At 38.7% G+C, this 26,878-nt stretch overlaps 1 protein-coding gene and 1 pseudogene across 1 annotated transcript; one reads left to right on the forward strand and one right to left on the reverse strand.

Annotated features, from left to right (window-relative positions):
* Positions 1–635: 635 nt before the first annotated feature.
* SPC25 (SPC25 component of NDC80 kinetochore complex) lies at positions 636–26,479 on the forward strand. Its single transcript, XM_004484203.4, has 8 exons — positions 636–760; positions 1,571–1,723; positions 1,806–1,871; positions 5,261–5,407; positions 6,164–6,268; positions 8,924–9,022; positions 24,642–24,754; positions 25,790–26,479. The coding sequence occupies exons 2-8, from the start codon at positions 1,582–1,584 to the stop codon at positions 25,886–25,888; spliced, it is 771 nt and encodes a 256-aa protein (XP_004484260.2). The 5' UTR covers positions 636–760; positions 1,571–1,581; the 3' UTR covers positions 25,889–26,479.
* On the reverse strand, positions 12,911–16,401 carry LOC139439360 (AF4/FMR2 family member 1 pseudogene; annotated as a pseudogene).
* Positions 26,480–26,878: the final 399 nt, after the last annotated feature.

Genomic DNA, 26,878 nt, shown 5'->3' on the forward strand with positions numbered 1-26,878 from the left:
AAGTTCAATTTTGCCAGCAGCAACGCTTTTGTCTCAAACATATTTTTCTTTTTCACCTGTATCTGCAACAATAAGAGAGGGCAGATACCAAGAATCTTGGCCATTGGTAGTTTTCAGTCATTTACTTTCTAATGAAGAAGGGACTCTTTTAATGTTCCTGGTTTAATTAACATGATCAAAAGCAGAAAGAAAATCAACAAATTTTGGAGCTGTTACTATTAGAAGCCAATAATTTTATAAACCGATTAGTCACTTCCCAATGGACGAGTTTTTAAATGATACATATTTAAACAACAGTATTTTTATTAACTTCATTTTTTCATTAGCTTTATTTAAGTACACGGATAGTATCCAAGAAGAGGGAACATACTTCGCAAAGGAATAAATTTCAATATTTATATTTGTTGCAGAAACCTTTATCTGAAACTCTTAGATCTAGTCCTGTGGGAGATCTTGATACTTCTTTAGACAAAGCTGAGAGTCCAGCGGTCGCGCCTAATAACTACAAGCCCCAGAATGCATTTCTCCCTTTTGCAACAATTCCGGAGTGTGAGCTCAACCAATCCCTTCATGAAGAGACTGTACTATCCACCAATCAGAAGGCGAGAAGGCTCCCGGTGACGGGCGGCGGGAGGAGTCCTAGGTTTGAAATCAGAACGTTGCTACGACTGCGAGAGCGGCGGTTGGAGATTTGCTGTTGGCCGGCGGCGGCCCTTTTCGGGTGTGAGAAAGGCGGCGGGGCTCAGGCCTGCCCGCGAAGGTGAGGGAGGTGGGAGCTGAGCTGTACTTCCCGATCGCCCGGTTGCGGTAGGGGGAAATGGGCTTGAGGACGCAGTGTGAGTTCGGAGGCGGCGAGTTTGAAACGCAGCTTGGTGCTGGTTGGTCCTCTGGACCATAACGGCTGGGCGGCGTCGACCCAGGGGTCCTGGGTTCTGGGTTTTACCGAGAGATGTCTGTGGTCTTTCTAGAAAGATTTTAGGTCATTGGGAAGATTTTCGCGTCAGGAGAACTGGTGGGGTCTGGAGTTTTCCAGGATATCCGTTTTCAGAGGAGGATACCGAGGGCCAGAGAATTTAGATGACTTGTCCAGGTCCTGGACTAAACCTATTAAACTCCCATTCTAGGCTCCATTTACTGGTGCCTTTTCTGAGCTGGGGTGTTGGGGTTTGAGGGATAGGAAGGGTGGATACGTGAGGCCTTATCCTATGGGAGGGGGCCGCGTGAGACCTGGGGATCCAGGCTGGAATGAGAAAGTGTCAGAATTGGAAAGGGGCCTTAAGTTACCAGTTTTACTTGGGAGAAAAAGGAGCCAGTCATTTTCCCTGGATCACAGAGCATCTGAATGTCCGTGCAATTACACTTCACTACTTACCAAGTCTTTAGGAGTAAGGGTGTCTTGGATTCTTGCTATACCTTAATCGTAGTTAAGCTCCAGGTGGCTTGCTCTGCCCTAAAATATCTAGAGTTAAAAGTAAGTTACTATTATCTAGCAAAGTTTAAACTATACTTGGTTTGGATACCTGACTGATTTGATTTCAGTAACTCTTAAAACAATGTGTTCTGTTTTTAGCATTGTCTTACATGATGATAGAGGATGAACTGGCACTATTTGATAAAAGCATAAATGAATTTTGGAATAAATTCAAAGGCACTGTCAGTGACAACTCCTGTCAGATGGTGGGGCTAAGAGATACCTACAAGGACTCCATTAAAGCATTTGCAGGTACCTAAAGCAAACTAGTAATATGCTGTTTTTGCTTTTTTAGTGTTATTTCAGCTGAATTGAATTTCAATTTCTCTTTCAGAGAAGCTGTCTGTGAAATTAAAGGAAGAAGACAGAATGGTTGAGATGTTTCTGGAATATCAAAATCGTATGTGATAAACTGTAGGCCCAGGTTTTATGTGTTTTTTTTTTTAGATTAAGTATGTTTATCATGAAATCCTTCATGCAACCAAAAGAAGGTATAATATGTATGTGTAAACGATGAACACTTAGGTACCTACCCACCGGCTTAAGAGAATATCCTGTATCTCCTTTTCCCACCTTTCAGAACTAACATATCAATATTTTGTTTAGTGTTGTGTTTTGAATGACGTATAAATGCCATCATATCATGTATTCTGTCCCTTTTTTCACTCAGCATATTTGTTTAAGAGTCATCCATGCTGATGTGTAAATGCCAGTGTTTTTAAAACACAAGTTTTCTCATTGCAAATCACAGACTGGGGATTGAAAAATAAGAGCTCTCTCAGCAACTTGGGGTAGAGTAGGTACTGTAAGTCTTTCTCTCCATATTTTTACTACTCTTCTTGCTTTCTCTTTTCTACCTCCCTCCTGATTGTCCAGAGTGGATCAATAGCTTTTATTGAGTTCTCACACAGAGGCCACAAACTGTTGGCCATAGGCCAAATTCTACTGGAGATACTCAGGTTAGTGGTACCATATTTTAAACAATATTAGATTGGAATGCCTTTATACAGGGCATGTGTTCTTGAATTTGCCACAGTCCACAGTATTGTCTTTTTCCTTACACAGCCCACTTTATTGTCTGGCCCCTGAAGGCATTTGAGTTGGCAGTTCCCTGGTAGATTATTATATTAGACTTCCGCATTTGCTCTAAAGCTTCCTTGCCCATCCCCTGCTTCTCTCAACCCCTTCTGCTAAACCGTAAGTGAAAAGGAAAACTTCTTTGTGTGTGTGTGTCTAAGAGTGATATTGACTCATATTATCTTCAATCCTGAAATCTGAGGAAGATAGAGATTATTACACTTTTACAGGTGAGGACAGTGAAGCTCAATGATGTTGGGGAACTTCCTTGACTTCGTATAGCCGGCAGATCCCTCATGGCAGCCCACACATGTGTGTCCCTTCCAGTGACCTGTACTGACTGACCTTTCTATCCTGGGCAAGAAAGCTGGGGAACATTCTGTGGAGAGTAGAAATGAACGCTTAGTATATGCCTCCTGGAGAACAGAAGACAGCTGACTGTGTACATAGAATAGTCACACAGCATTGAGGGCTCTTACGTGAGGTGGCACAAATACATACATCCTATTTTCTTAGGGTAATTTACAAAAACAATTACTGGATCAAAGGACATGAAGATCCTTATGGCCCTTTTGTTTTGCAATGTCAAAAAGATTTTCCAGAACTGTAGCATCTTTGGATTCCTGTCAAGGCTGGCTATTATTTTTGTAAACATTGTTGTAATAGATGAAAATTAATATGTTACTGCTTTATTTGCATGTCTGTGGTTACTACTGAGGTTATTTTTCATACTTATTAACCAACTTTATTCCATGTTTCATCTGTTTATCCCTTTGTTCTTTTCTTAGGACTTTGTATTTGTGTCTTCCTCTGTAGATTAAGAATTGGGGGCTGTATAGTTTAATAGTTAAAAGCATGGCTTTTGAAGTCAAGACTTGAATTTGAATCCAATTCTTTTTATTTATTGCACCCTAACAGGTACAGGTTTGAGCAAGTCACTGAACTGCTGAGCCTTTTTCCTCTTTTAAAAGAGAGAGTAATACCTGTACAATAGTATTATTGTGAAATTTAAATAAAGATAAGATGTTCAACAAAATACATAGTATATAGTAAAGTTTTATGCTTGAGTCAATTATGAATTTTTCACCTGAATGTTAATTTTTATGCAGCCAATATATTCCCTTTTCTTTGATTTATTTTTGCCTTTGAACCAAAACACTTTTCCTCATATTGTTAATTTTATTATCACATATACTGCCTTTCAGATTTTATAAGATTTTATGCTTTTTTTTAAAGACTTATTTTATTTAATCCCCTTCCCCCCATTATCTGCTGTGTGTTCTTTTGTGTCTCCTTATATTCTCATTAAGCAGCTCCAGGAACTGATCCTGGGGCCTTCTGGAGTGGGAGAGAGGCGATTACTCTCTTGTGCCACCTCAACTCCCTGTTCTGCTGTGTCTTCTTATTTTCTCTCCTCTGTGTCTCTTGTTGCGTCATCTTGCTGCGCCAGCTCTGTGTCAGCCAGCACTCCTGTTCAGGGCAGCTTTTCCATGCTGGGCGGCATTCCCGTGCAGGGTGGCACTCCTATGTGGGGTGAAATTCTCATGTGGGCTGGCACTCTGCATGGGCCAGCTCCCTGCATAGGCCAGCCTGCCCTAACCAGGAGGCCCTGGGCATCCAACTCCAGACCTCCTGTGTGGTAGATGGGAGCCCAATTGGTTGAGCCACATTCATTTCCCGATTTTGTTTTTTATATTTAAATATTTAATGAATATGGAATTTATTTTAGATTTCAGAACTATTTATAGAATAATCTACCTCTTTAACATTGATTTAAGGTATTTCATTTATCATATTAATGTCCCAAATATAGCAAGATTTGTTTGGGGATATCTTTTTTGTTTCACTGTCCTGTACATCAGTTCTTTTAACTAGTACCCTATTATTGTATTACGGCATCACAATCACGAATGCTAAATCTGATAGACAAGCCCCTTCCTTTTTTTCTTTCTTATTAACTATTCTCACCTATATATTCATCAGATAAATTTTAGGATTATATTTATTGGATTCTCCCCCGCCACACTTCACCCCCACCCTCACAAGTCCATTGGGACTGTGTTAAACATAAAAGTGGATTTGGGTAATATTGGCATCTTTATATTATTTAGGAGCATAAAATGCCTTTCCAGGTCAAATATGTATTGTAGGCAAGTTTTATAATTTTTTTTCATACAGAACATACATAATTCTTAATCTAGGTTATTCCTGGTTATTGAGATGGGAGATGTTCCTCAAGGAAAAGATTCCATGCTCAGTTAAATTTGAGAAACAGGTTATAATGTATTTGCCGCCTTTCCTTCCTTCTTCCCTCCCCTCCCTCCTTCCTTTCCTTCCGTCCTTCGGTAAGTTCCAGAATACTTTATATAGCACTAGAATTAGCTTCTGCTTTAAAACATTGTGTAAATCTGAGTATTAGTGTTCGGTTGTCTTTGGTGGGTTTTATATTTGTTCCAAATATATTTGTTCCAAATATAAATTGTTCCAAATATATTTGTTTGGAAATGAGAACTGCTAGTTCACTGATTTTCTACTTTTTGGTTTAATTTTGTATTCTCATTTTAGAAAGGATTTCTGTCTCCTCATTTTTGTTTTCAAAGGCAAAAGAGAATAGATTAATCTTATTAAAGTCAATAAATTTTGGCCTTATCTTAGACACATGTTGAAGAGCCAAGGATATCTGGTCTAGTTGATACCTTTTGCTTCTTACAGAGATCTGGAGGCAAAATAAGCTCATTCAGGAAAAAAAAGATAACTTATTAAAGTTGATTGCTGAAGTAAAAGACAAAAAGCAAGAAGTGGAAGTATTGACTGCAAATATCCAGGATCTTAAAGAAGAATATGCAAAGAAAAAGGAAAGTAAGTTTTCATTTGCATATTTTAAATAGTCTAAATTTCAAAGGGTAATGATTCACAATTATGTGCTTCTTGTGTGTTCTTCAGTCCATTGCCAAAAGTGGATAATATACTTTAGGGTCTTAACTAGTCATTCAACTAACTATACAGATGTCAATAAAGTTGGCCTAGTGGATTATTTTGTTTTGTTTTATTTAAAGGGCCTCTTTTGATTTCCTAATACAACCATATAGTAATGAAATTAATTTGCGAGGTTAATTAATTGAACTGGGAGACAGTTTCATTAAATAAGATTTGCTCTGGAGAAGTCATAGTTTAGTTCATGCAACAAATATTTATAGATTATTGCCAGGAACTACTAAACACTCTGATCATGCTGCAAAGTCTCTGTCTAAAATCTTTCATATTCAAGTGAATGCTTTCTTGGGAAAGGAGCCCTGTTTGCCCACAAACAAAGTGATCAGTTCTTTAAATCTCTTGAAAATAGCAAAATTTTGTTAATGCTTTTTCTTAAAGTGTTCTTATCCAGGGTTTGTGTTGTGAGATTATTTTTCTTATCTGTTAGGGAATGGTTAGGGAATATTGTGCTAACTTTTTAAAAAGTAGCATAAAATAAGGCATATTTCTTACAGCTGTAAGCTGATACATTTGTCCAGCATCATTTTTGTCACCTTCAGGTTTCTTATTATATAAATGAGTAATAATTGTTATTTAAAATATTTGATACTATGAAGTTTTGTTTAATTTTTTAAATCATAGCAATTTCTGCTGCAAACAAAGCCAATGAAGAGAAATTGAAAAGGCTGCAGAAATCTGCAGACTTATATAAAGACAGACTTGGACTAGAAATTCGAAAAATTTATGGTAAGTATATTAATGTAAGTATAATATAAAAATAGAAAAACAGGACTTAAGTAGAGAATTTTTAAATTATTTTCAACTGAAATAAAGACCATATTATTAGCTTTTTAGACAATAGGAAAAATTTATCGTTTTTAAAAAATCATCCTAGCAATTATTGATGCTTTGGTTATTTATTATCCAGATTTTTTATTTTAATTTTATTTGAGGTACCAGGGGCTGGGAATTGAACCTGGGACCTTATATGTGAGAAGCTGGCATTCAACCACTGAGCCACATAGGCTTCCCTGAGTTGGTTTTTTCATTTGTTTTGCTTCCAGTTTGTTTTGTTTTCAGGAGCCTCCAGGATCCTGAATGTTGCATAATTTATTCAATCTTATCTGTTGTTAACACATGTATTACTTCTAACTTTGCATTTGAATTCTGCCAGGTTTTCAGTTTTAGAAGTACTGGGTGAAAATGGCTTTCCCATTGTTTTGTATTATTTTCATGGAATTGTTTACCAGAAAGGATTTATTGGATTAAAGAGTATGATTATTTTTATGGCTGTTATATGCGCCATTGCGATACCTATTGTGTTGCGAGTTTCCAAGATCACCCACAAGTTTGGTAATTCACTAGGAGGACCTGCAGGACTCAGCACAGTCATAGTCATGGCTAAGATTTATTGTGGCAAATCAACAATAAAAATCAGTAAAGGGAAAAGGCATATGGGGCATAGTCTAGAAGAAACCATGTGTAAATTTCCCAGAATCCTGAGACTTCCAGTTGAGTCACACAGGATGTACTTAATTCATCCAGCATTGGACTGTGACGAGTGAAGTGTTGTCTACTGGGAAGCTCATTAAAGCCTCAGTGCCCAAGGTTTTTACCGCAGGCTGGTTGTATAAGTACCCTCTATCTAGCATGTACCAGAATTCCAGACTCCAGATGGAGAGCATGTATTCAGCATAGGCTGTATTGTTTGTACAGTTTAGATACAGAAAGCCATCTTTAACAGGGAATCATGGGAACACTCCCGAAACCCAACTTCCCAGATGTCAGCTGTGCAGAAAAGAGTGGACATTGCAGGCCTGACTGCTTATCCTTAGGAAGGCCTGCTTACAAGGTTGGCCCTTGGCTGGTGTTTGGTAATTTAAATTTTGGGCATGTTCCCAAAATCTGTTCAGAGTGGCTCATGGTGGCTAAACATGAAAACAATATGGTTTATGCTGAACACCTGTTTTCCTTCTGGGAGCCTAGAATTTTGGTATGTCCAAGGCTGAGCCTGTCTACATGACCAGTCCCTAGTAAACTCCTTGGACACTGAGTCTCTAAGAAGTTTCCCTGTTGGCAATACTTTACACATGTCACAGTTTCTTCCTGGGGATTAAGTGTGACCTGAATAGTTCTACCAGGAGAGAACTTTGGGAAGCTTATGCCTGATTTCCTCTACACTTTGCCCCATGCACCTCTTCCCATTACTGATTTTCTTTGTATCCTTTTGCCATAATAAATCAGTGGGTGTTAGAACCACTCTGTGCTGAGTCCTGCAAGCCTCCTAGAGAATCATCAAATGTGGAGTTGGGGTTGGGGACCCTTGACACAGTAGCCAAAGGCCAGACTTGCAAGGAGCCCTTTCTAAGGCTTTTAAGGATAGTAGTCTCAGGCCTGCTCTGTTAGCCCTTTGTGTGTACCTATTTACAATATATGAGAGTAACCATTTCATTGTATTTTTGCCAGAATTATATATTTTTTTAAATGTCTTGTTTTGCTTTGTCAGTTAACTAGGGATGAATGGAACTTTAAAAAATAACATGTATTTTTTTGCTTATTAATGAAAAGGTGACCATTTTTTCCCCCATTTGCTTACCAATTATATTTCTTTCTTTGATTGCCTGTTTGGTCTTTTATCCATATATCTTTGGGTGAGGTTTAATAATAAAAAAATATAAACCATGTGATTGGAGGAAAACATAAGGTTTAACTTTGAACTTTTGTTTGTTAGAGTCAAGGTATATATATATTCTGTTCATCTGAGGTGTTTTTTTTGTTTCATAAGCAGTCAATTTTAAAGCCTTAAAATTATTTTTAATTTTAAAATATAACTTGTTATAGCTCTCAAAGTCAGGAATACCATTCTAAAAAGGAAGAGAAAACCCAAATTAGACCCTTTATTTTGCTGAACCAAATAGCTTATGAAATCTTTTTCTTTGGCATTCACCCTTCCTATTACTATTAACATCTGGTGTACTGATATAATAATTTCATTTTGCAGTTGCATGCAAGACAAATTCTTTCAAGCTTTCTGAAGACTTATTTTATAATTAAATAATTTCTTATGAAATTTTATAATGCTTTTATACTATAGAACAGAGCTAAAATGTATATGAATTTATACTTTGTTGTTGACATTTTTAATATCTACCAAACATTTACTCCTGGAAAATAGACTGTAAGCCCAGGTAACTGTGTAGAAAAAGTCAAATTAAATTTGTTTGACGGTACATTTTAAAACTGATTTGTAACTTCTCATTTGGAGAAGTTGGTTAAGTGAATATTTATACTTAGGAGTTCAGGTCTTTATGGATGCTGAAGATACCTTGCTCATCGCCATTGAAAGCTTTGGCACAATAAAATATTAAATCTCATATGAAATAATTTAATCTCTTTTTTCAGGTGATAAATTACAGTTTATATTCACTAATATTGACCCTAAGCATCCTGAGACTCCATATATGTTTTCCCTGCGTCTGAATGAAGCAAGGGACTATGAAGGTATTTACCAATATCTCTTAACTGGTACTTAAGATTAGCATCCCAAAATGTTATTTGAATTAGAATATGAAGGAAAGTAATATTCCCTTAAGCTATTACGTTCTTCTTCATTCTGGCATTTTGGAATATTATCTTCTAAAAACATGACTATAGTATTGATTTATAGTCTTCCAACTTCATTCTTTTTCAAGATGGCCTTAGCCTTCCATGTAAATTTGACAATTAGCTTTTCCAGTTCTGCAGAGGAGGTTGTAAGATTGGGATTGCATTGAATCTGTAAATTGTGGATAGAATTGACATCTCAACAGTATTTAATCTTCCATTCTATGAACATGGAATGTCCTTCCATTTATTTTGGTCTTCTCAGATTACTTTTAGCAAAATTTTGAGGTTTTCTTTGTATAAATCTTTTACATCCTTGGCCAAATTTATTCCTAGATAATTGATTCTTTTGGTTACTATTGTAACCTCCTCAGATTGCTCACTCCTAGTTTGTAGAAATACTAGTGATTTTTGCATGTTGATCTTGTACCCTGCCACTTCACTGAATTCATATAGTAGCTTTAGTAGCTTTGTTGTAGATTTTTTGGGTACTTTTCAATAGATAGGATCATGTCATCTGCAAATTGTGAAAATTTTATTTCTTCCTTTCTAATCTGGATGCCTTTTATTTTTTTTCTTTGCCTAAGTGCTCTGGTTAGAAATTCTAGCGCAATGTTTCTTGTCTTGTTCCCAATCTTAGAGGGAAAGCATTCAGTCTTTCACTATTGAGTATAAAGTTAGCAGTGGATTTTTCATATATGTGCTTAACATGTTGAGGAAGTTTCCTTCTATTCCTAGCTAAAGATGCTGGATTTTGTCGAATGTCTTTTCTGCAGCAATTGAAATGATCATGTGGATTTTTCCCTTTGTTCTGCTAATGTGGTGTGTTACGTTAATTGAACCATCCTTGCATAACTGGGATATATCCCACTAGGTCATGGTGTATAATTCTTTTAATATGCTTTTGGGTTTGATTTTTTAAATTTTGTTGAGGATTTTTATATCTAGTCTTTTGTTGTTGTTGTTGTACTTTATCTGGCTTTGGTATTAGGGAAATGTTGGCCTCATAAAATGAGTTAGGTAGTATTCCCTACTTTTCAATTTTTGGAAGTGTGTGAGTGAGATTGGTATTAATTCTTCTTGGAGTGGTTGGTAAAAATTCACCTGTGAAGCAATCTGGTTCTGGGCTTTTCTTTGTTGGGAGGTTTTTGATGACAGGTTCAGTCTTTTTTACTGTAATTTGCCTGTTAATATCTTCCATTTCTTCTAGAATCAGTGCAGGTTGTTTGTGTATTTCTAGGAATTTGTCCATTTCATCTAAATTGTCTAATTTATTGTTATACAGCAATTGTTCATTATATCCTCTTATTCTAAAGAATACAGCCCTTCAGGGAAGCCGATGTGGCTTGCGCAATTGGGCTCCTGTCTCCCATATCGGAAGTCCAGAGTCCAATGCCCAGGACCTCTTGTGAAGGCACGCCGGCCCATGTGGTGAGCTGGCACAGCAAGATGATGCAACAAAAAGAGACACAGAGGACACAGAAAAAGAGATGCAGCTGATCAGGGAGCTAAGGTGGCACAAGAGAATAATTGCCTCTTTCCTACTCCGGAAGGTCCCAGGATTGATTCCTGGAGCCACCTAATGAGAATACAAGCAGACACAGAAGAACACCTAGTACATGGACACAGAGAGCAGGCAATGGAGGGAGAGGGGAGAACTAAATAAATCTGTAAAAAAAAAAAAAAAAGAATACAGCCCTTCAACATTTATAGTAGCTTGTTTGGGGAGTAATAGGGAGAAGGGAATGATGAAACAAAAATATTAAATAAAAATCATATATGCCTGACACTGGTGACTTGTCCCCCACGAAAAAGAGCTGGACTTAAAGTACCGCAAGCATATAACCTATCAGGCAATTATTGTTCATTTAGCAATAGTTATTTTATTTTTTTATATTATTTATTTTTTAGGAGCTACTGGGGATTGAACCTGGAACCTTGTACATGGGAAACAGGCATTCAAACAAACCACTGAGCTACACCCACTCCCCAACAGGTTGTTTTTTAAAGCAATAGTTTGGTTTTGCCTTAGAACATCATAAATGAAACCATTTCAATAAGAACATGTAGTAATGTCTTATGCTCAAATATTACTACTGCTGTAATTCTCTGGGCTTTAACCTAAACATGAGGTAGCAGACCTCTGGCCTAGCTGATCATAACAAAAGAACAGGTTTCACATCAACAATTAAATACCTGTGTGTGTGTGTGTGTGTGTGTGTGTGTCACTGGCATCCTCTACACATCCCAAGAAAGTTAAGATGGTACTTCCTTTTTGCAAATAAATAAATATGAAAATGTCAAACTGTTTGATAAGAAACAGACCGTGAAGAGTGACAAAGGGAGTTGAAGTGGGGAGAAATAATTTTAGAACTAACGCTCCTAAATTTTAATACTTCTGTAAATTCTACTTCTTTCTAAAAGGGATAAAAAAGAATTGGTTTTTGAAAACAGTGCACCCAAAATAATGTTTTTGATAACCTTTAAAGTTTCAATGAAAAAGAAAACCGGTGCTCATTGGCGTGTGAGAATTCTGAATGTGTTCTTTCATTTTAGGTTATTCAGAATGAACTTGGTTTACCGTATATAGCATGGCAATAATAACTTAAGAGAAGGCTATGATTTCTCTTCATCTAATCAAATCTAGTTGATTGAGATCACTCTAGAGTAAAGGCATGTGGTGATGGTTTTTTAAAAAGTCTAATTAACTACCCCAATCTCCACATACTCTCAGGAGTTAATTTTCCTTAGAAAATCAAGGACACTAATAGTCTAGTTTTGCAATACAATATTTGTAGCAGAAAAATATAGCCTCTGTACATTTTGTTTACTGACACAAGTCTGAGTTAGTTAGTCAACTCGAGTTACCACAGATCAGCACCTCAAATTCCAGCTCTTCTCAAAACAAAAATTAAAAAGAACTTTAGCCATCTGGTCAGATATTAACATTGTTTCCCTTCTTCCCCGTGGTAGGAAATTCATATATATTTAATGGTGATGGCCTTGTTAAGATAGTCCCTTTCACTGAAACTCAGCTTGGACGGACAGTGCCACATCTTCCCTAAGTTTGTGGAGATCTTAAGATGGCTCCCAGTTAGCTACTGCTTTTAATTGGGCTGATTTTCAGCACAGTATTGGGGAAATGTGCAGTACTCCAGGCAGTAGGGGTCACCTTCAAATTTATAAATTATGACAATATTTGGTATTATCAAAGCCACCTGTCATTGACAGAGTGGAGTATGTTGGAGTCCTTCACAACATGTTTTATTGATGATTTTTGAATTTATTAAACACACATTCCTCTCAAAACTTAAATGAAAAAATCATCCACAAAACCGAACACTAAAAATCATTGTTAAAAATAATTTCCTATTGGGAATGGACTAGTGTGGCTTCTGAGATGAGGTAAATTTGCTTTCAGAGTTGAAATTGCTTCTCACCTCATTTCATTTGCAACTTTCATCCTGCTGGTTAAAAAAAATATGGAATGTTTCTGAACCATTCATATGACCATTTAGGCTACATTGCACTTCCATCCTTCAGTTAGGAAAGGCAAGATCATCTCTGCTTCTCAATAGCCATAGTGTCCAAACAATGATCTCACAGTTCTTGAGACTTTAAGTGAACAAATGTCTTCACCATCTGATGGTACTTATCTTCTTGAATTTGTGTCCTGATGAGACATGTCTGAACTTTTTTTGAGACTTCCAAAGTGCAAAAAAGTTCCCAAGGCATTAAATTAACCTGGGCCTCCCTTAAGTGTTTTGGTTATTTGTTTTAGCTGCTGGAAACCCTTTGTAGAGTGTACCAGGTCCCTCAAACTGCTGTTGAGGGACAGAGCACACCCGTAGTGACATAGGAAGATGTCATGTGGATGATGACTGGGGTACCAATGGTGACGGTCATCCTGCTTCTCCTTATACTGCCAGCACTTTTTGTGACCCTTCAGAGCTGGCAGGAGAAGGTCTTGGGGAAAGGGGATGGTGTGCCTGTGCTTCTTGAAATGCATAGAGAAGGTATCTGGGCAACTTTGGAAGAACTCTTGAAGCATTTGTTAAAGAGTATAAGAATACTTTATTGCTGTCTTTCTAACAACAAAAAAGCACCATGTTCAAAATGGACTGGCAATGCATGCATAAGACAGGAAATATTTTGTCTTGTGTTGGTGTTGTGGCATTTGAAAAGGATTTTAATGACATTATGGATTTAATGAGCTCTGCAGTTTCTGAGTATACAGAGTAAGCTGACTTTGATGCCGGGCTTTCAGACTCTGGTAATTCCCCACTCAGTAAGGACAAGATGTCTTCCGAGTACTTAAATACCTTTCCAGCTTTGTCCATTGACTCTACTTTCTGCTTCAACTTTTTGGTCTCCTTATATGAAAATCTGCTTGTTGTTTGTCAAACTTCCCTTGAGACTTGACTGGTTTAGAGTTACTATTTGGCAAACAAGGCACTGGAAAAGGACTTGATTTGTCTAAGCAGATCCTTTGTGTTCTGCAGAGCTGCCAGAGCCCTTCCCCTCTACTTTTCTTGCTTGGAAATAGAAGAGTGTTTATGGTTGCTCTTGGTGTACTACTGGCACTTTTGGGAGAAGTGTCTGCTTCCTGCCTTGGCCTCTCATGTGCAGGCCTGGGAGGATGAGGAAGATTACAACACAGAGGGTGGGGGAAGTATTTCTTCCTTCAAGGTTTCAGAGGAGGGCCTCGGTGTTTTTCTCTTAGTAGTTTCTTTGTGGGAAGATGAAGATGACGACTATGATTTGGTTTCTTTCTCCAGTATGATTTTTTTGCTCTCACAATCTCTTTCTGCTTTGTCCTTTCTCTTTTTTGGCTAATTTGTTTGAATTGTCTGAACATCTCTTCTCAGAATCATGCTTCTTCCCTGCGGGTGACTGTTTACTGATTTCTTTTAGCAGCTTGCCTTCCCAGGTAGCTGGGATATCTGAAAAAGGAGGTCTAGAATTATCTTTACCATTAAGCTTTGTGGAGGAGGAGTGTCCCTGAGTAGTGCAAGCAACTTGGTATCTCTCAAAGCAATGGGAATTTATCCTTACAGCAGTCCTCCTGGACTACCATGACCTGTTGGCAGCCACTTGTCCTTCTGCTGTTGCCACTGTGGAACGGGCCCTGGCCCTGAGTCAGGGGAACGAGCAAAATGCTCAGGTCTCCTGTCCTCCAGGTTGTCCTTTGTGGGTTCTGGGCCAGAGAGTCCCTTGGAGGGGGGCTGGGGGAGTTTTTGTGCTTCTTCCTTTCCCTGGGAGTGGACATTCCTGATCTGGGCTCTCTGCTTTCCACAGCATGGGCCTGCCTTTTGTCTTCACTTTGGACTTGTCTTTGGAGGCCTGATCTTTTGAGCCTTAGGGAAGTTGTCCTAGCTCACTTTTACGAGCAAACTGGCTCACAAATTTGCCTGGGCAGAGGTCTTAACAGGTGTTTTGGGTTATTTGGTTCCCAGGGTTTGCCTTGGGAGGGAGGGTGCTGTTGGACAGGAAACTTTTGGCAGCTTCTCATGCCAGGGTAGGGACTTTTGGAGGGAACCAAGGAACTTTGCTGGGGTTTTGTGGGGGCAGGTGTTTGGATTCAGAATGTCCATGACTGGTGGTGCTGCTGCCAATCTGTCACTCTTGCACTTCCCTCCTGGTGCTGATGCGGGGTCTCGTGCTTCCGGGGCTCTCCTGTAGCTCCCTGGTCAACTTTGGTCAGTCAGTTGTCCAGCTGCCATTTATTTGTTGTAGGAGGCTTGGGCTCAGGAGCCAAAGTTCCTGGAGGTTCTCATTCTCTTCACTGTTACTTGAACTTCTCTTGTTCTCCCAGTCGGAGTAGCTGTCTGAGTCACTGGTACTCTCTGACTCTGCACCACTGAGATGTGCTGGTGCTACTGGTTATGGAAGCGACTGTGGAACACTTGGACTTGTGAGGAAGAAGCTTCTCTGGAATTCTTTTACTGTCACTGAGCTGACAGTCATCTTCAAGAATTTATATTCACTGCTGAGGATGGGTTTTTGAAGAGTTATACTGTTTTTGGTTTTGGATATACAGAACAGATGTGCTGACAATCTATTGTGGGGAAAGGAAATTTGGGTGGCTCAGCTGTACTAGGCGTATGTATTGCTGTCAAAGGAGGAGGCCATGAATGGGTCATGTCCTTCAAGATCTTTGGAACATAATGGATTTCATTGGAGTAGGTCTGCTTATATGACTGAGAAGGCACTTTCAGCTTGGTGAGCTTGGCTTTGGCAGGCACTTTTGACTCTGTTTTCTCAAAAGTCCACTATCAGTAGTCCACCAGCAGTGGCTTCATTTCAGGAGCCTGATCTTGACCATCCATGGACCGAACACAGACTGTGGTCTTCTACTACATTGCATTGCTTTTTGAGGGTTGGGAGGGTAGGGGAGAGTCTGAGAAGAAGGCTGGGGAGGGGCTGCCTGCCACAAACTGTCTCTATCATGGACCTTTACTGCGAAGTCCTTCAGGAGTTTGGCTGGGCAGTAGCCTTTATTGTTATTGTTACTGCTGTGAACCTTGTTGCTTCCTTGTGTCCCAGGAAGTTTGCTAGTTGGAAAGTATAGGTGACAAGGTGCGGGGGGGGGGCGTGATACTTGGGAAGGCAAAGAGGAAAGTAAGGGAGAAAGCTCTCTCTTTGGAGCTGAGCCTGTCGTCAAAGCACAATGGTCTCCATCAGCTCGGTGGTCACCTTTTTTGTGATAACTAAAAACAGACCCCTCCTGACCAGGGTGATCTTGGGTCAGGTGCTGGCTGTCCACCAGGCCAGCTTTTGGTGTGGAGACTTGGCATTGGTTCCATTCTTGGCTGCACCATCTTTGGATTGTGGCTAATGTTACCAACAGGAATTAGTCCAGAGGCAGTAGTGTTCCTGGGCTGGTGTTGGCGCTAGCATAAAAGGAGTGGAGTGGAATGCTGCTTCCCTTTTCAGGAAATAAAGGTGGCTTTCCCAATCTATTTTCAGAAGCATCAAGGTGATTAGGGTTTGACCTGGACTAAGGAACTCCTTTACTTCTTCATGTTCTGTATTTGATAAAATACCAAATACAAATATTTGATAAATATTTATGATTGTTATCTAATGTTCTGATAGCTCATTGCCTTTTTCTGTCTTGTGATCCTCTCCAGAAAGGGGTATCTTTTTGGGAAATGCTTCTTTCTCTTGGTGAGCTTCCTGGTTGTGCCGTTCTCTCTAATTCGAAGCAGGTTTCTGTCTTCATTGTACAAGAAGCTTAAAGTTTTGAGGCTGAAAAAATGTCCAAATCCAGGCATCATCAGGTGATGCTTTCTTCCAAAACACCAGCTGCCAGCAAACCTGGACTTCTCAGTCACATGGCAAGGCACATAGGGGCATCTGTTGGTCTTTCCCTTCTCTTCTTGGTTTCCTTGCTTTTAGCTTCTTGATTCAATGGCTTCTTTTGTTTCTCTTCTCTTTTAATGTAAGCATTTAGGGCTATAAATTTCCCTCTGAGCACTATCTTCTCTGCATATCATACATCTTGATACGTTGTGTTCTCATTTCTATTTGTCTAAAGATGTTCGCTGATTTTCCAGTTCTCTGCCTGTTATTCCAGCTTCTTTCCATTGTGGTCAGACAAGATGCTTGGTATGATTTCAATCTTTTAAATTTGCTGAGACTTGTTTTGTGACCTAGCATATGGTCTATCCCAGAGAATAATCCATCTGTACTTGAGAAGAATGTATATCCTGCTGTTTCGGGCCTCAGTGTTCTGTATATGTCTGTTAGGTCTGGTTTATTTATCATGTTATTCAAGTTCTCTGTTTCTTTGTTGATCTTCTGTATAGATGTTCTATCTATTCATGAAAGTGGTGTATTGAAGTCTTCAGTTATTATTGTAGAGGTGTCTATTTCTTGCTTCAATTTTTCTAGTATTTGCCTCATGTATTGGGGCACTATAGTAGGTGGATAATATTTATGATTGTTACTTCTTTTTGATGGATTGAGCCTTTTATTAATATATAGTGTTCTTGTAACATCTTTTGACTTAGTCTCTTTTGTCTTATATTAGTTCAGCTATCCCAGCTCTTTTTTTGGTTACAATTTGCATGGATTATCACTTTCTGTCCTTTCACTTTCAATGTATTTGTGTCGATCTGTTTGTGTCTAAGGTGAGTCTCTTATGGACAACATATAGTTGGATCATGCTTTTTTGCCATTTTGTCAATCAGTGTCTTCATTGGGGAGTTTGCTCCATTAACATACAGTGCTATTACTCTAAAGGCAGTACTTATTTCAGCCATTTTGTCCTTCAGTTTTTATATGTCTTATCTTTTTTTGTCTCTTTTCCTTAATTGCAGCCTCCTTTCCTGTATGGTTGATCTTTAGTGATTTATCTGAGTGATCCTTTTCTCATTTCCATTTCAGTATGTATTTTTAAATTTATATCATTTATGTATGAACATATATAAACAATTAAGTGTATAGTAAAAGCTGTGAACCTACAAAGCAAACATGTATAACATCATACAGGGGTCCCATACATCAACCCTCCACCAACACCTGGCATTGTCGTGAGATGTTTGTTATAAATTATAAAGAGTATTTTAAAAATTTTACTACTGGTCACAGTCCTTATCTTACATTTGGTGTGTTTTTCTCCCAACCTACTCTATTATTATTTTTTAAATATATTTTTTATGACAGAAGTTGTAAACTTATAAAACTATAATGTACATGTACAGAATTCCCAAACAACACCCCTCCATCAACACACCACACTGTGGTGGAACATTTGCTACAGATAAGGTAATATCATCTGATTGTTACCATGTCCATAATATACATTTGGCTCACATTTACCATACTGCCTCATTATCAACATAGTACATCTTTTGCGTAGATGCTAGAATATTATATTATTACTGCTAACCACAGTTCATAGGTCACTCCAGCTGTATTTTTCCCATGCTTCTCCACATTCCCAACACCCTGTAGTAGTGATATACATTTGCTCTAACTCACAAAGAACACACTTGCATCTGTACCATCAGCTAAAATTCTCATCCACTTCTTGGTTTACTGTGCTATTCAGTTTCTAGATTCTTCTCTAGCATTCTGTCAATTGGCATTTAGATACCTAGACTACAATTTTCAGCCACATCCCCATTTATAAACTAGCTATTACTCACTATGTGTTACCATCCATTCTACATTTCCACACTTTTACAGTAAAGCTAATTAAAACTTCTACATACATTAAACATCAGTAGTCCATCTCAGTCCTCCTTTTATCTCCTTTAAGAAACCACCACCTTACCACCAGGTCTTGAAGATACTTTCCTACAATTTCTTCTAGAAGTTTTATGATTCTAGCTTTTATTTTTAGGTTTTTGCTCCATTTTGAGTTAATTTTGGATAAGGTGTGAGATAGGGGTCCTCTTTCCTTCTTTAGGCTATGGATATCCAGTTCTTTCAGCACCATTTGTTGACTGGGCTGTTCTGCCCGAGCTGTATGGGTTTGACGGGCTAGTCAAAAAACACTTGACCATCTGAACCATAAATTTGGTTCCAATGACTCTTTTGACACCTTTAGTTACTTTTATTGATATAATCTTCATTTCTAGACTCTTTTCCAGGCCTCTCTCTCCTGTCTTGTCTTTTTAGGCTTTAGCATACCCTTTTGTATTTCCTGAAAATCTGGTCTCTTGCTTAGAAATTCTCTGTTTCTATTTATCTGTGAATATTCTAATCTCACCCTCATTTTTTAAAAATTTCCTCCACCCCCCCCGGTTTTTTGCTTGTTGCTTTCTGTGTCCATTTGCTGTGCGTTCTTCTGTGTCTGTATTTTTTATTTTTTAATTTATTTCCTGCCCCCCACCCTTGCGGCTTACTTGCTCTCTGCTCTCTGTGTCCATTGGCTGCATGTTCTGCATTTTTTGCTTGTCTCCCTTTTTGCGTCACCTTGCAGAGTCGGCTCTCTGCAGCGCTTGTGGGCCAGGTAGCACTCTGCAGCGCTTGTGGGCCGGTGACTCTCCGCCGCATGCAGGTAAGCCTGCCTTCACAAGGAGGCCCCAGAACACAAACCCAGGGCCTCCCATATGGTAAACGGGAGCCCGACTGATTGAGCCATAGCCACTTCCCTCGCCCTCATTTTTGAAAGACAGTCTTGCTGGATATAAGATTCTTGGCTGGAAATTTTTCTCTTGTAATACCTTAAATATATCAGACCACTGTCCTCTTGCCTCTATGGTTTCTGGTGAGAAATCGGCACTAATCTTATTGGGTATCCCTTATATGTTATGCATTACTTTTCTCTTGCTGTTCTCAGAATTCTCTTTGTCTTTGGCATTTGACATTCTGATGAGTATGTGTCTTGGAGTTGGTCTATTCAGATTTTTTCGGATGGGAGTACGTTGTGCTTCTCGGACATGGATATCTATGTCCTTTGATAGGGTTGGGAAATTTTCTACCATTATTTCTTCAAATATTCCTTCTGCCCCTTTTCCCTTCTCTTCTCCTTCTGGGATACCCATGACATGTATGTTTGCATTCCTTTTGCTGTCGTTTAGTTCCCTGAGACCTTGTTCAATTTTTTCCATTCTTTTCCTCATCTGGTCTTTTGTATGTTTAATTTCAGAGGCCATTTCTTCAAGCTCACCAGTCCTTTCTTCTGCCTCCTCAATTCTGCTATTATATGATTATAGAGTTTTAAAAATTTCATTATTGCAACTTTCATTCATGTAAGATCTGTTGTTTTTCCTGTGTATGCCTTCAAATTCTTCTTTGTGCTCATCCAGTGTCTTCTTAATATCCTTAATCTCTTTAACCATCTCATTGAATTTATTAAGGAGATTTGTTTGAACATCTATGATTAGTGTCTCAACTTCTTTATGTCATCTGGAGGCTTATCTTGTTCCTTTAACTGGGCCATAGCTTCCTGTTTCTTGGTGTGGATTGTAATTTTTTGTTGGTGTCTTGGCATCTGGATTACTAGAGTATTTATGGGAAATGGAGCTTCCAATGTCAGCCACAGAATAGCTCCTGGGGTGGCTCGTGCCACCAGAGGAGTATAATCACCAGTCTCCACGGCTTGGCTGATAGTTTCCCGGAGAAGCTGGGGCAGGTCTCCGCATCTTCTTCCCTGCTGGAGGTAGTGCTGGAGACGCGGCTAGAGCTGCAACCTGATCTGGATGGAAAGAAGCTGGTCCCCACCAGTACTGTGATTTTCAGTCTGCCCCGCTTCCCCTCATGCCAGGCGCAGAGTTAAGATGGTGGCTACTGGCCTCTTTCTGACTTGGACAGGCTCAAGTTTTAGCTGTTCTCAGGATTATACTTTAGCCTGCTGAATTTACTCATCATAGCCGAAGTTGGTACCCAACCATCTTTTCCTCCTGCGTTTTTGAGAAGTGGAGTTTTCAATTCCTACTTCAAAACAGCCCCCGAGGCAGCATGTGCCTCCAGTGGAGGATGGGCACTGGCCTCCATGGTATGGAGTGCTCTACTTACGAATCTTCTCTGCAGATGGCAGTCTCCTTCCATTCCTTCAAGTATGTTGCAGGATACTCTTCTGGCCTCCCGGAATCCCCAAGCAAGTGCTTCAACTAGCTCCAGATAGCTCTGAGTGTTTATTAACTGCCCTGTAGTAGGTGCTGACTCTAGGAGCTCCTTACTCTGCTGCCATCTTGCTCGTTTCTGTATATTTTTAAAAATACTTTTTTTGTGGTTACCCTGGGATTTATATTAGACAACCTATTTCTATAACCTACTAATTTGAAGATACCTGCTAAAATTCAACAATACTTTCTCTGCTTCCATAGCCCTCTGTTTCTCTTCTTTAAGTTGTTTTTGACCCACATTACCTCTTTATATTTCGTGTGTCCATTATCAGGCAATATGACTTTTTCTTCATCATATTAAGATTCTTATAGGAATTAAAGAGTAGAGTTATATATTGAGGGTACAGTACTGTTGAGTTTTACATTTACCCATTTAGTTACTATATTAGTCAGCCGAAGGGGTACTGATGCAAAATACCAGAAATCTGCTGGCCTTTACAAAGAGTGTTTATTTGGGTTAGAAGCTTACAGGTAACAGGTTATAAGCATAATTTACTTCCCTCACCAAAGTCTGTTGCCATGTGTTGGGGCAAGATGGCTGCCAACAACTGCTAAGAGTCTTGGGTTCTTTTCTTCCCAGGTCTTGCTTCTCTCCAGCCTCAGGGTTCTTCTCTTCCCAGGGCTTGTTTCTTTCCAGGCTCAGGGTTCCTCCTTTCCTGGGGTCTACTTCTCTTTCCTCTGTGTGCTTACTTCCCAGGGCTCCAGCTTAAGACTTCAGCATCAAACTCTAACATCAAAACTCCAATATTAAAAACCCTCCAACTCTGTCCTTTGCCATGCCTTTTATATGTGAGTCCCCACCCATCTGAGGTTTGGGACTCAGTACCTACAGACGTGACCCAATCAAAGCCCTATTCATACTTAATCATGCCCAGGTACAGACCAGTTTACAAACATAATCCAATATCTATTTTTAAAATTCATAACTATATCAAACTGCTGCAGTTTTCCTTTGTAGAAGTTTAGATCTTTACTGAAGATCTTCACTTCTTCACACTGCCCCAAGCCATCCCTGCCTGTCTTTTCATTTTAACTTGAAGGACTCTCTTTAGCAATTCTTTTTTATTTTTTATTTTTGATATTTTTGGTGTTTTATTGAAAATGGAAAAAGGTTTTCTGAGTCAGCACTCAATGGTGCTTCCTTCCCTCCCCCCCCCATCCTTAGCAATTCTTGCAGTGCAGTTCTTTTGGTGACAAACTCTCTGTTTCTGTTTGTCAGTGAATATTTTAAACTCTCCCTCCCCCATTTTTAAGGGAAGTTTTGCCAGATAAAGAATTTTGGGATAGTGCTTTTTCTCTTTCTGTACCTTACATATATCATACCATTGCCTTCTCACCTCCATAGTGTCTAATGAGAAATCAGTACTTAGTCTTATTGAGGATCCCTTGTATGTGAAGAATCATTTTTGCTGCTTTCAAAACTCTCTTTATCTTTGGCATTTGATATTCTGGTTAGTATGTATCTCAGAGTAGGTCTAATAGAGTTTATTCTGTTTGGAGTATGTTGTGCTTCTTGAACATGTTTATTTATACCTTTCATGAGGGTTGGGAATTTTTCGGCAACCATTACCTCAAATATTCTTTCAGCTCCCTTTTCTTTCTCTTCTTATGCAACTCCCATGATGCATATTTTGATGTGCTTCATGCTGTCCCTCAAGTCCCTTAGACACTGCTTTGTTTTTTCTATTCTTTTCTCTACCTGTTCTTCTGACTGTGTGATTTTGAGTGTCCTGTCTTCTCATTCACTGATTCTTTTTTTCTGCTTGTTCAAATCTGCTATTGACCGACTCTAGGTGTATTTTTAATCTCTATTATTGTGTCTTTCCATCCCCATGATTTGTTATGTTTTTTTAAAAACTTTTCTAATTCTTTTTGCTCACACTTTCTCTTCTTAATATCCTTTTGCTCTATATCCACCATGAATTTATTTCTAGCCATACTTTCCTGCATAATTGATTTAGAAAATTTGTTGGAACTTCTTTGATTAGTTGTTCCAGAGTCTGCATCTCCTCTGAAGTTTTAATTTGTTCTCTTGGCGTGAGACATATATCCCTGCTTGTAATTTTTTGCTCTTTTTGTATCTGATTATTTTGATGTGCTAATTCTTAAGGTCAGTTTCTCCCTCTTGTCTAGGGTTTTATTGTTGATTGACTATGTGTTAAGGCTCTGTGATGCTTGACCCAATTTTTACTAGACTTTTAGAGTAGACTCTATTTAAGAGTTCAGATTTTCTTAGGTCTTCAGTACCTAATTCTTGCCTGAGTATGCAACATATCTTTTAAGATTGCCCTTTTAGGTGCAATTGTTTCACCTTCAAGAGAAAGCTTCCTTTTCGCTGTTCCTTCTCTGGGAATCCTGATCTGTTCTGTTGTTTTTGTACAAAATTTTCTTGCTAGCTTCAATGATTTGTTTAATTTCTCTTCCATACTCAGTGCCCCCTTTTGTTACAATTTTCAGTTCTGGGACCTGTCCTTCCTGTCTTACAGTTTTTCAGTCAACCCCCTTTCCAACCCCCACACATACACACCCACACACCCTGCCTCCGGGCTTCTTTTCCTTCTGCCTCTGGTTACTTTCTCATTAGGGTATCTTGCCCCTGGGAGCCAGATGGAATCAATTTTAAAAGGTCCATTTTTTATTTTGGTTTTGGTTTTGTTTTCATTTAGGTGATCTAGCAATCAGACTGGGCTGAGTGGGTATAACTCTTGCCAACAGTTCTGCTGCTGTCTCTTCTATTTCCTTGGAGCATTTTAGTATGCATGCACTAGTTAGCCGCTTATGTTCGCCCCCGGTCTCTGTGAACTTGGGTCCCTGTGCCTGGATATGTGCGGGGTTCTAACTTGCTGCTGTGAGTCTGCATCTGCAGCAGAAGGGGACCCAGGTCATGCTACCTCTGTGTGATTCTTCAGCTGTCAATCTCTATCAGCCAGAGTTCCAAGCAAGTGGGTTTTGACCTTTTATTAGTTGATTCTAGTGTTATAGTATTTAATGTATATTAAAGTAGAATCTACAGTGTGAATATTTTTTTCTCATTTTACTCTTACAAGTGTCCTGCTTTTTTCTTTAAACAATATAATTCACACCCCATGTAATCCATCTGAAGTGTACTCAGTATACTTATAGAGTTGTGTAGTCATCACCACAATTTTAGAATATTTTCATTACTCCAAATACATATGTAAAATCTGAAGCAAGTACTCTTTGCTGTTCTTTAACTTCGATGGCCATGGGCTTGTTTTCTAAGCAATCTCTTCCAAAGAGCTGGAAATCCAATTTGGTTGTATTTCTTCCCAAAAAAAGGACAAGGTTGATGGCAGAGAAAACTGGATCGTTCTTTTCCTTTGACCACCTCACTGGAGACTTTCTCCTAGTATGTACCAGCTGACACAATTGAGGATCATACTGTTATTTGTGACTTTGAGTCCCATTTGACTGTTACACTTCATAAATGCCTCTTAGAATATCAACAGCATATTCTAATGACATCCTTTTCCTTTGTAAAAGTTTAGTTCTTTCCTTTCATAATTGTACATTTTCAGGGGTTGGCCCTGAAAGCTGTTTTTTAATTGACCCAGTGGCCATAAATAAGCTGTCAGTCAGGCCAAAGTTTTGCAGAGAAAATTAACTTAAAAATTAAAACCAACTGTTTAAAATGTTGAAGTGTATAAGTGTAAGCACTAGGCTTTCCATGCCCTTGAATACCATCTGTTTACACTTAAAGCAAGATTATAGTACTTGAAATTTGAATATTTAGAGATTAAACAAAGGAAAGGTCCAAAAGGTAATTAAAATGTGAAAATCAAGTGTCATTTTATGCTCAAAGCATTTCAATAAGATGGAATTGAAGTTCAAATCAGATGAGAGCATCCAAATTAGAAATACTTTTCTCCCATGAAACATCTCATTCAAATTGTCTTTATTTTTTTTCCTTCTAGTGTCAGATAGTGCTCCTTATCTTGAACATCTCGCAGAGTTCCAAGAGAATGTAAGGAAAACCAACAATTTTTCAGCTTTCCTTGCCAATGTTCGGAAAACTTTTACTACTATGGTTAGTAAATAATGTATAGACAGTATGTAAAAACTGTTCCTTTTTCTTCCCTATCATATATCTTTTTAGGAGCTCCCCTTATCCATTATCTGCATCATCACCACTTTTGGATTCCTGTGACATTTCTGTATGGTGTATTTCTTTTAAGTTATTGTAATTAGAATCCTAGGGAATAAAATTTATAATGTAATATGTGTTCTTTTTAAAATGAAAGATAATTAGCATCCTGTATATCTTTTTTTTCTTAGATAAAATGATAGGCATGGCTAGTTTATGGCTAATACTGGGAATGAGAATTTATATAGCATATACTGTCTCAGTGGTCTCTAAGCTTTTGAAGGTTTTAGACTAGTAATATTGAAAACTGAAAAGGGAAAGCAGAGGCTCAGGCCACTGGGCTTTCATCTCCCATATAGGAGGACCCGGGTTAGATCTCTGGGGTCTCCTGGAAAAGTCGTGTCAGGCCTGTGTGGTTAGCCAGGGCTGCACAGCACGTGGTGCAGTAAAATGATGATGCAACAAAAAAAGAGATAGGAGAGTCATAACAGAAACCAGGAACTGAGGTGACACAAGCAACAGGAATCCTCTCTCCCACATCAGAGGTCCCCAGGATCGAATCCCAGTGAAGCCTAGAAGAGAAAACAAGAGAAGACAAAAAGAAAAGAAAAAAAAGTAAACATAGATCACACAGCAAATGGATGATGACAGCAAAAAAAGGGGGGGGGAGAAAAATTAAAAGGGTGGTCCCATTCTAGGCTTGGCAATTTTTTTTTATGTACTTGACAAAATGAAACTAATGTCATAAAAGAAAGAATATTTCTCTTATAACAAGAGGTGTTCACTGATAGAATAAAGGTCAGTCCTTCCTATCAGAAGAAAGTTGGCAATATTCTACCAAAATGTCCAGAAAAGTTTTTTTTTTTTAAGAATGTGCTGGAGATTGAACCCAGGACCTCATACATGGGAAGCAGGTGCTCAACCATTGAGCTTCATCTACTTCCCAGTGAGAGTTGTTTTTTGTTTGTTTGTTTTTAGGCGTTACCGGGATTGAACCCAGGACCTCGTACATGGGAAGCAGACGCTCAACTTCTTGAGCTACATCCGTTTCCCAAGGATATATTTTTGAAAATCTAAATGTAGAAAATTTTATAACCAATTTCAATTTTTTAATATTCAGACCATTTAAATATGCTCTGGATATAAGTTTGCTATCTTGGGAGTCTGTTTTCAACTCAGACTAGATCTCTAATGTTGGCCTCTTCTCTGATTTTGTTTTTGCCCTCATTGTAAATTTGGTTGTACTTAGAATTGCTGGCTGTAGCAGAAGCCACAAAATACTGTTTCAGGATATCCTGTGAACACCTAGAAGCCATGGACCCACGGCCTTCACGCCTTCAATTGCTTCTCCAGCCTTCTTGAATAGAATGGGAAAAAAAGTTCAGGCCAGTTGTCTAGTTAGTGAGAGTAGGAAGAGGCTTGAGAGCACTAGTTCCCAGTTGCCACTCATGGGGTAGAATGTGACTCAGGGCCCTACTACCATCATTTAGCAGTCCCATTCCACAATAGACTTGGCTGAAGGGAGTATTTTAACAGAGCACAGAAAGCAAATTATCTAGTTTACTAAGGCAGAAAGACTGTCACGTTTGGCTTTATTATTGACATATAATGAATCCTGAGAATATTAAGCTAAGATATATTTAAATGAATAAATAAAACCATATAAAAACCAAATTTTGTTTTTTATGGACCTAGTTTGATTTGGAGCTCAAATGATATAATCAGGATCTATTTCTTTGCTGTTTCTTCTGAGTTGAGGCATCCTGTGGTAGACCCTACAATTTCAAGCTCATCTAGTAAGATCCAGTTCCTGAACCAGTCACTGGTAGGCAAGGGGGTGAAACACATGTTTAGGATTAGACTAGATCCCCCCAGCAACCTAGGCATACAGGCAGGTTAGCCTCAAAAACAACAGATGACAGTGAGTTTGTGTTTACTGAATTCTCCTCCTTGAAATATGTCCACAGTGAATAAACACAATGAAACTTGAGAAAAGATCTTTGTGCATTGAAACTAGACAAGGATTATGTCTCATAGTATAAATTCTGAAGATATGTGTTTTGACCC

The sequence above is a fragment of the Dasypus novemcinctus genome, chromosome 7, assembly GCF_030445035.2.
Source record: "Dasypus novemcinctus isolate mDasNov1 chromosome 7, mDasNov1.1.hap2, whole genome shotgun sequence".
Lineage (NCBI taxonomy): Eukaryota > Metazoa > Chordata > Mammalia > Cingulata > Dasypodidae > Dasypus > Dasypus novemcinctus.